Here is a 10,800-nt window from a genome sequence, read left to right as displayed (position 1 = left end):
AAAGCTTGCTGGCTTGTATAGAAAGACTAAAACATGTTTTGCAGAGTGCAGGTCTCCCTGCTCCTCTACACACGTTGCTACAGATATATCCACAGATGGTGTTGTGTGATACTTGCTTAACTGGTGGCAGATGGGAGGGGAGGTCCATTAGAGGAAGATGATTCAGAGCACAGTTAAGTGGTTTTGCCTTCTCACCAGTCTCCTCTCATCTCCTTGGCCACCTCTTTACTCCTTCTATTGCAGTGGCAGTGGGTACCAAGGATAGGTTACAAACAGAAACTTTTCCAGGCAACACATTGAAGTAACAATTACCTGGACAGATACTGAAGCTCGGCACTTTTATGCTCTTTTGTGTGTGTCTCAGACCTTGTTTCTCCTGCCCCACACCCCCCATGACCTGCTTGTATCTATCTTGGCCCTGACATGCCTGCTGTGGTAGACTCCCACACAAACCATGCTGGATGGCATCAAGACAAGTGGGGGGCACACTCTTACAGCTCCAGGTCAGCTGGGTTCCAGCTGCAGCAGCTCCACATTCTCATGACATGGCCGAAAAACCATCCTCCTCTGCTGCAGCAGCATTTCAAACCAGGTGTGAGAAAGTTTGACAGAACTGAGGGGATTTTTTCTCCTCAATCCTTTTAAAAGCCAACCCATAAATACCTAGGGCTGTTAACAGACCACATTCAAACCACAGGGCTTGGCGAATGATGTGATTCTGTAAGATTTTACTATTCAGTTTAATTGGAAAAAGCTACGAGACAACTACCATTTTTTATACCCCCTATTATTTACTCTCTGAAGAGAATCCTTTTGTACTGTTTTCTTCAACTCTAGACCTAAGTTGGATTGCTGAATCTAGAGAGTTTTAGCAACAGAGAACAAAGAGCATTACTATTCCTGCAGCAGCCCAAGGTGACCAGGAAGGCTCCAAGTATTTGAAGATCAGGATACCTCCTAGGTGGTTACAGATTGAGCCAGCTGAGGGAACTGGCTTTGAAGCTCTTGACTCCACAGGATTTCCTCTTGACAACAATCCATTCATGCTGCGAGGTAAAGGAGTAACGTGGCAGAAGAATTATAAGCCCCAGTGCTGCAAAAACCTGAATGAAGCCTGGGGAGGGTTGATGCAAAGATTACAAAGCTATGTTTTTCAGGATGTTTTATATATACCATTAGACATGTTTTATTACTGGATCTCTTCTGATTGTTGGTAATTAAAAAAAGAGATAAAATTCCCAGTGAAATCATCTTTGTTTCTGGGCTGCAAAACTGATAAGAAAGGAAGATCAGGCCCTAACTTAACACTAATTTAGTATGTCTAGCCATTTGCACATGACAGCAAATTAACATGAGCTGATATCTGCTGCAGTGAAGATACACATAACATCCCACGAGGGGCAGACCTATTTAATAATGAGAGAATTAATTTGTAAAAAAAACCCCAAACCCAAAAAACTTAGTATCTGAACATATTTTGAAGCCAATACTCCACAAATACAATTGTTCAATTGATGCAACTCAGTAATTTTTATTGCAACTGGAAGACAATACATCACAGAAACTTTATGGTAGGTTTTGGGAAAGTGTTATTTACAATAATAATTGATGAAATAGTTTGTCTTTGGCAATATGATTACACATCAAGAAAATGTAAAATGCAAGTATGCCTCTAAATCAACAATTTCATATTTCCTAAAGATCAGCTGATTGCACTTGCCTTCGGACTGCTCATTTAGGTAAACACAAATACAACTTAACATCACTGTTCATTCCCCATCACAGTTCGTATTTTAATATTGATGAAATTGGCAGTTTCAGACGCCAAGTACAGGAAAAAAATTGGCTTATCACTGTACTAAATTAACTTATTGGCCAGTTAAGGTCCTGTGACCCTTAAGCATTGATAATAAATCTCTTGGTCTTTTGATTGCTTTATCACTTTTTCTGTAAAACAAAATAGTTCAGAAATTACAGATCAGAGTATAAAAAAATGTACAAGTTCATAATGCTTTTCATACACACACAAATCATTCCCCCCAACATTTTACATCATGGCAGTTTTAAGTAGTGAGTGTGAATGATGCAGGTATGGAACTGGTTATCAGATACAGGTATGACTTTCAATTGCTGTCCCACACATACTCAGAAAATGTACAATGCTCTAGAAACTTAAAAAATGTACTGAAGTTCAATGTCATCTGAATGAAAAAACAAAGTCTGGGGATTTCAGGCCAGAGTAAACAAATGAAAAAGATTCCCATTTCTAGATGATCAGCCATTCCAGAATCCAGCATGTTATTTTTGCATTTGATAAAATCCCTTCTAGCACTGAGGGCCAGCACAAGTTGTCATTTATCCCTTAAACCCTCAGATGATAAGCTCCTGTAACTGCTGGCCTGATCCAAAGCTCAACAAAATCCACTGAAAATAAAAATGTGAAACAAACCCCCCTTCCACTGACTGTGAAAGGATGTTACATCAGGTCAATATTCCCCTCTTTGCAAAAGGAAATGTGATACAGTAGAAAAACCATTACATAGCTTCAGATAAATATACCTTGTTTCAATGCTAAAACAAAACCCAAACTCCCCAAACCAGGAAAGGCTACTTATTAGAACAACTAGAAAGTGACCTTTAAATCATATCTGGTTTTAAATGTACACCAGCAAAATACAGCACCATAGACACATTAGGTTGAGACTTTTTTTGGTCAGTGAAGCTAGTACTTGTTTGCTGAACTGTGGAAGAATTATAAGGTCATGTACATGATCAAAGATAAAGCAACCCAGCTGACAAGTCTCTGCTTAATTCAAGAATAACCAGTACTAAAAAAAAATCCAAAAAAAGCCCCAAAACTCAAAAATAAAACCCCCTAATAAACCACCATCAATTAATACTTCTAAATAAAAGGGGATTAACAGATGAATTCACAAATGTATGCAGATTTATACAGAACACCAAATGTTGTGTGTAAATCCTTATAAACTGCATCTCAAAACAGAAACACACAAAATGTATAGTTTGACTTACACATCCCATTTCAAAGGAAAAGAGACATCATTACAACTTGGTAACTGTGCTAATTGCAATACAAACCAAACAGAAATTCAGAGTTTTGCGGGTAACTAAGAAGAGGGTTATCACTTAGGTTATATAGTAAAGTGTTGATGTATATTACATAGAGTAGTATAAATAATAAAAAAGTATTATTTAAATTAGATCACAGTGCTGCATTATGTGCATAACAGTGTTTGATATATTACTGGAGGGCTGTGAAGAACACTACTAAAACTTAACTGGTCAGACGGTCAACACTGATACTCTGTTACAATCAGAATGTATGGTTCAAATGCTCTTTTGGTGGCAAAGTCAAGAAAATGTTCCAAAAAATTTTCTATAAAATATGCCAATGAGCTATTCAGGCAGGAGTGATGTGCCCAAAGGAGCTGGGTTTGCATTCTCCATGAAGTGAAGTAAATTGCATTGGAAATGAATTATCTTAATAGTTTTATTCTGATCCTGGAGCACAGGAGAGTAGTTTTCAAAAATGCCTACCATCAGATTCAAGGAAAAATGCTAACAGTAGTGAAACTGTAAAGGCTTCCAGGTGCACTTGGGTGTCTACAGCTCCACTGACTGCAAAGGAGATCAGACACCTTCAAGTTCCAGAAAACCTCAGACTGTGCGCTCTCAGGCACATCGTGTGATTCTCAGGGTGCCCTGTGCAGGGCCAGGAGTTATATGAGTCCCTTCCAACTCAGCATATTCTATGATTCTGTGACTCTGTGATCTACATCTTTAGATGGACTGGGAGTCAAAATCTCAGTGAAAATCACTAACTGCTACCAGGAAACCAGGACAGTGTTCTTTTGGTAATTTTATCCTTGGTGCCATTTGGTGTGCAATTGAGGATTCCATTCTCTGCTAAAGTATGTTGGTGTAACTCTACCTCACTCCAGTGAAGAATGCAGCCTCCAGCTTTTTTCTGCATCTTTTCCAAAGGCAGACAGTAATTCAGTTGAACACTGGGAGCCGATGCATCTCCTTTGAGATACCCTTCTCCCGTTGAGATAAGGAAGGAACAAGAATATGAACCTCAACTGAATTGCCAGAGAAAAGAGAACACAGTCTCAGGACAGTTCTCTAGTCCTGCATGGCACAGCTCCTCACTCCCACATTCGGCTTTTCAGCTGTAAACCCCTGTGAACTTGGTAGAACTACTGCTGGTTTTGCCAGATGAACAGAAGCAGACTGCATTCAGAAACAGCTATGGGGTGATGCATTTAAGCTATTCAAGACCTGTGCTTGAATTTTTAAATGCAAGCAGAATCTGCATCAAAATGCAGTAGGACATCCAGCTGCTTGCAGAATGCAAGCATGAGCAGCAGATTTCCCCTCCCTGCAGACACTGGTGAAATCTGCTTATGGCATTAGCTCTGGCCTGCAAGAGCTTCTTGCTGCAAAAGGCATATTCCAAAGGAACCCACTATGAAGTCCTGCAACCCTTACAATTCACCCCTATGTGAAACTCGCTACTGAATGCTTGCTGACCTACTGGGATTCTCCCAGACCCCACCTGTCTTGGAGAAACACTAATTTGGCAATACTGATAGAGTGAGAAGAATGGAAAGTTAGAGATCTGATAACTTCTCACTCCAAAATGGCTTAGTAAGGAAAGCAAACAAGCAAAACCACACCACTTCATATCTGGCAAGTGAGAGAGTTTGTAATACAGTGCAATTACCACTCTGTTTTGACATCCTTCAGTCAAAGTAGAGACAACTGCATTGAAAAGCTGACATTGTACTTCTTGGAAAACAAATCAATTTCAGTTCTTATAAAAAAAGAGAACTTCTCTGATGGAGTAGAACCAGTTCTGAAAAAGTTGCCATTGTGATTCAGGCACAAAAATGGTTTAAAAGGTGACTCCTAAATACTTTATACAATCCAAATTACGTACTTCTCATCAACAGTCAGAGTAAGCATCAATAAGTTGTTTTTAAACACCCTGCTGGTCCCTGAACATAACTTTGTAAACTCCTACCAAAGCATACCTCCTTAGCACATCAGACCAGGAGAAACAAATTTGACATGAAAATAGATGCTTGCCAACATTTGAGGTTACCAGCAAGTATATAGAGTTGTTGAAGTCTTAGATAGGTTATATATGTATCTCTTCATATATATCTGTATAAAGATAACTTGCCTAATCAGATTATTTATGCAAAATGACTGTTTTTCTAAGATGAGTAATACTAGTGGTAATTATATATTTAGCCACCAAGAGTCCACATTAATGAATGGTACTTTTTGTTCAGCAGATACTGATCTCATTTGCACTGACACACTGCAATCAGAGAAGTTGCTCTGGAATTAGTGTTGTGGACAGAATCTGGGCACTGGCATACAAACACGCTGCTTCCCCTGGAGGACAGAGATAGCTGAGCCATGGTTTAAGTGTATTTTCTGTCATTAAATTTAACTTTTCAGTGCTGCTTTTTGATAAATATTAAACCACACCTGAGATGGTACAACTATGCATTAACAAGCAAAGGTGGTGGTAAAGTGATACTCTAATATTTTCTATTTCAAATTACTCCCCCCAAAGTCTATAAAAGATGAAGATCTTGTACAGGGTTCTGTGGTTCACTACCTGTAGAATTGGCTGTAGCAAGCATGGATCTGGGAAGAAGCTGATTATCCTGGTCCAATCAGTCAAAACTATGGCTCATTCATCTCTGTGCTACCTGGCCAAGGGACTGGTCCTTCCTATTTTCCCCATTATTATGCCAAGGACTGCAGGCAGCCAACAAAAGTTAGTATCTATGTACTCCTGACTTAACTGATGCTGGGAATCAAACCCGCCTGCATCAGCCCCAGCAAACTGAGAGGAACACAGGCTGTTTCCCGTACTACTCTTGGCTCTCTCCCTCCTCATCTCCATGGCTGGCAGTTGTGCTGAGCTCCGGCAGCTGTCAGGCAGCACCTGGATCCCAGGATGTGCTGGCTAAGATGGGAACAGAGGCACCCTCTAGCTGTGCTGCTGCCAGCATAGCCCTGTTCTTTACATGACAAAATGCTTGCGGAGCACAGGACCAGGTCAAAACCAGCCTGTCCTTCAGTCCTTCCACTTCCTAACTGAACACACACAACAGGCATCTCCAAAGCATTTTCCAGCTCACTGCACTGAGTGGGAAGTCAACCCTTCTATAACTCACTCTTCATAAACTAGATCCATTCTGGTGAAATTGCTGCCTGAAACAGTTGTTAAGGATAAATCTAAACCTATACTCTTCAAGAAACTGACCATTCCGTTCTCTTAAGTGGTTGGTTCCTGGGATTTTCTTTGTGCCTCTAGGATATTCTAAGTGTAGAATTTTTCATGCCGAATGCAAGAATCCAGGTGAGAGAGACTGTGTTGTTTATTTCACAGCTTGTCTCTGCTGTAGTGATCTCAGTCTCACAGTCATCATTACCAGGAGAGTAGCACTGTACCTGAATCACACTCCGTAACACTGGTTTTCCTCTGGACACCTCTTAATTAACTTCGTTTTTTTCATGGCAAATTAGCAAAGCTATTTTCTTGTCTACTTATTCCTGAATCAAATCAGAGAGTTTTCCTCAATTAACCTCCCACTAATCTCTTGATTCTGTCATACACACTCACTACTAAATTTGCCCTCAGATTATTGCGTCATGTTACACATGTACAGACGAAGAAAGGACACACTTTTACTTTTTTCTTTTTTTTTTTCTTTTTTTAAACAGAAGTAGGGAGAGGGGGGCTGAATGTGCAGACAAGGCAGTATAATTCAACCATCCAAGCCCTACCAGAGCATGAAGATTTTATTTTTTAATATTGCAGAGTAAGTTCCCCAACAGTCAGTGTTTGTCCCTGAAGAAGGTTAAACCTTAAACACCTGCTTCAAAAAAACCCCAACAACAAAAAAAGAACCAAAACAAAAACAAAACAAAACAAAATAAAATCCCAAAAAAACAAACTCTAAGCCTAAGGGCTTAAAAATTAGAGGCATAGCCTTTTTATCTATTTTCTATATTTATATGAAAATAATTCATGCTTCATGCTAAATACATTATTTACCTTACAAGAACTTTGTCATCTTTGAATAAAAAAAATTGTTTGCTTTTTGTTTTCCCCCCCTCCCTAAGGAATCCATGCAATGTGGATCAAATTTCTTCTGCTGGCTACGCTGGTTCAATCTGGAAATTTGTTGTCATTTTTGCACAGATGAATCCTGACTGACGGGCACTGCACACTCAATTCTGAGGGCAGTGTAGGAGCTCTTTTGTTGAACTTCTGATTTTTACTGTTCACCAATATGCTTTCCTTTTATTTTTAAATACAGAATACTACTAATGGCAGGTTTTGTAGCTTTGTTTCCCCAGTTAGATCAAGGATGTGATCCACAGAAAAAGATTCTGATGTACTGTAATTTCTTAGACTTGATTGCTTTTCACTCAGGCAGTTTAGAAGACATAGCTTGTTTTTCCCTATTACTATGATTTTTTGCACGCAGTGCCAATCTTCGGGCTTATGGCTTTTTGAAGATTATTTCAATTTAAATATAGAAGACAGAATTCAATGGTTAATGATGCTACTAACAGTGACTCCCTCCCATTTCTTCTCATTATTTCACTGAAACCCATTGCATACATAGTTCAAATTTCCTCAAACTTATAGTCATCAGTCTTTACATTATAAGCCACACAGAATACACGAAGCACTGAAAGTGCATTACGGCTTGCACAGTTGCCACCAGTGGCTGTCCAAAGCCTTGTATGGCACAGTGTATCCAAGTGCCACTAGATGGTTCTTGGTTGAGAAGTATGAGCCTCCTCTTTCCCACAAATCTCTTTATTCACATTCACTTCTAACCCAATTGTAAGGCCATTAAAAAAATTCTTAAGGGCCAGGCCTGAATCAATACTAAATTATGCACAGCTCTTCTACTATAAGAGGGATTTCCAAGTGCCCAATTTTACTCCCATCGTGTTAATGTTGATGTCACTGCGTATTCACCCATGCATTTCTGACAAGCTGGAGAAAGCAATGGCGATTTTGGCTCTTTTTTTTTTTGTTAACTTTTTGTCTTCAGGTAATGAAAAGCTTTTTGTAAATTAGCTGAGTATCAGTATGAGTTCTATGGCTTCAATCTCCTTTAAAAATAAAAATCTTAAGGGTCCAAAAAAAAAAAAAAGAAAAAAAGAAACAAAACAAAAACAAATAGAAGAAAAACAAAAAAAGGAAAAAATTGCTGATATTGCCACAAATCATTAGAATTCACCTGACGTGCTGAAACAAAACTTTGTAAGTTCAAACAAATCATTGATTTGTTCTAATTTTTTGTGGTTTCCTTTTGCTCTTTCTGCCCCTTTGCCGTCCGATTCGTGATGTTGTTCAAACAGGATCGAATTCCTGCTAAATGCAGGAGTGATCCTGCAGCTTCTTTCATCTCCTCATCGTCACTCTCTGGGGGCTTTTCTGTACGTCTCTTTTTAAGAGGCAGTGTGTCACTTGGTACTTTTTTCACCTTCATTAAATGTTGCCTTTTCTTGTGCTGGGATGCATACCCACTGTCAGCCAAAGAATCCTTGGTCTCCTTCCGACTTTGCTTTTTGTCCTCCTCTTCTGTTTCACTATGGCTCTCATGGCTCTGGAAGCTGACTTCACTTCCTTCGCTGCTGTCTTGGCTACCTTTAGTTGCAAATTCATACTGGTCATCAGCAGAGGAAGAGGAAATGGAGTCACTAGCAGGTGATGTGCTCCTGTGGTTGGAAGATTTGGCACTACTGTAGTTGTGATCCTCCTTTGGGTCACCGCTAACAACTGGAGAGCCGCAGGACTGTTCGCTTTCTGTCCGCATTCGGCAGTTTGTTATTCCATTCCTATAAAAACAAAGGGAAGCAGTCTTAGAAGCCACAGAGATGTGATCCTGCTTCAAAACAAAAGATAATAAAGCTAACTAACAGAGAAATTGAAATTATAATCTGAAATTACAAGTACCAAAGTAATGTCCATGCAAGGTGGTTTCAAAGCCTAATTGCTCATGGATTGGACATGACATATAAAACAAGCCAAAAGACGCACAAGAGGCAGGAGCAAGTAGGGGATGGTTACTAATAAATGATATCTGAACATGCCTGATTTACATTTCAATTAATAGTTTACACTTCCAAAAATTAAAAAGAAAAAAACCCAACATTATTTTATCTACTGGATAAATCAACTCTTGCATAAATATCTCCTCCTCCTTTTCATATAAAATGATGTACTACCAAAAATGGGGGGAAGAGACACTGGCTTTCTGGAGTAATTCCTTGCCTTCTGAAGAAAGACACTTTCCAGCTCTAGCATCCCAAGAGCAGATGTTTCACCTGGAACTACCACACCTTCCATTTAGGATTCTTTCCAACAAAAGAAGTGAGTTTAAAACCCAGGTCCAGTCACATTTTTTATTCCGATCTGTTAATGAATAATCTTAAAAGCAATACAATCTCAAGCTACTAGCTGCCAACAAAAGATTACAATGTGTTCCTAAACAGGCAGTAGAAAAAAAAATAAATCTGGATTTGCTCTAGAAGCTGTCATTTCCCCTCTCAGTTTTACAGTAACCTGTGCTGTGCAAACTACTGCAACAAGACACATTTAAATACCAACAGTGTTCCTTTCTGGACTGAAAAGCATTAGAACATTGCCACTGACTTTTCAGTAAAGAATACAATGCTTGCAAGACTACTAAAAAAGGGACTGACTCTTAGTTCTTAATCCTTAATGTCTGCTGAAAAAAGGAGAGTAGGATGTTTATCATTGAGTAAAGCCATCATCATTGCCACCAGCCTTGAACATCTCCTGAACATCTCTCATTAAAAAAAAACACAAAAAACCAACAAAAAAGCAAGACTGTTTAAGGTATCCCAGGATAAACTGATTTAAAGTCTATTCCTGCCATCTTCGTGCTACCACCAGAGTGCTTTTGCATGCTCATGGCAGTGTTGGATTAAAACCTTTTCTTAAATGCATGCACTGAACACAGATATTTCTTAAGTGGAATGGCACAGTGGCAAGTCCAGAGTATTACTGCTCTTCTGCTTGAAAAATGGAAAAGTGATTTAGGTTTCAGGGAATGGACCTCAGGTATGTGTTTTTATAGAAGAAACAGCAGAGTATTATCCATTTTTGAAAGGTTAGGTTGAAAGGTGGGAAATATAAAAGTGATATGCAATTCCACAGCTCCTATTCATCCAAATGCTCTTGTCTGTAGACCTTGCCAAGATAAGAAACTGCTTTCTTTTATGAACCAGTGACAGGACAATACTAGAAGGTAGTAAATTAATCGGTCATTCCAAATGTTCTTATTTACAGTGCTTTCAAAGCAATGTTTAGAATAGAAGGCCAAATGATTAGCAAAGACAGACTTTTGCCAATGTCTTTTGCTCAACAAAATTACATTCCCCGAGATTTCTGAGTAGATGTATGATCCATAAATTCTATGAAGAACCCAGAAGGACTTCAATTATTAATAACTAAATGCAATGTCATTCATGATTGTGCTGCAAGCCAGCTGCATTTACTCTGTGATGGCTTGACACTGCAGGGGATGTCATTAGAGGTTGCCAAATGCTTAAAAGAAGAAATCATCCATACTAAACTAGTTGCAAGGTGAATTTATAACCAACTTCTTAAAATCAGTCATTACAAGGAAGCATGTGATGCATTTTAAGTGACAGATACTACATTTTTAGGGTAAATTTACATTTAAAGATGTTAAAAATTAT

General features: G+C 38.9%; 1 protein-coding gene across 7 annotated transcripts in view; it reads right to left on the bottom strand.

The window, feature by feature from the left end:
• Window positions 1-1,515: 1,515 nt before the first annotated feature.
• Window positions 1,516-10,800, bottom strand: part of FOXN3 (forkhead box N3) — a 207,751-nt gene continuing 198,466 nt past the window's right edge. For all 7 annotated transcript variants that reach the window (XM_071557690.1, XM_071557691.1, XM_071557692.1 and 4 more), the window contains one exon: window positions 1,516-8,910. In XM_071557690.1, coding sequence (XP_071413791.1) covers window positions 8,361-8,910 — 550 coding nt within the window. In that variant the 3' untranslated portion in view covers window positions 1,516-8,360. The remainder of the gene's footprint in view (window positions 8,911-10,800) is intronic.

This window comes from Pithys albifrons, chromosome 6 (assembly GCF_047495875.1).
Source record: "Pithys albifrons albifrons isolate INPA30051 chromosome 6, PitAlb_v1, whole genome shotgun sequence".
Classification (NCBI taxonomy): Eukaryota; Metazoa; Chordata; class Aves; order Passeriformes; family Thamnophilidae; genus Pithys; species Pithys albifrons.
Note: the sequence above shows the minus strand (reverse complement) of the source record. Positions and strands in the feature narration are given on the sequence as shown.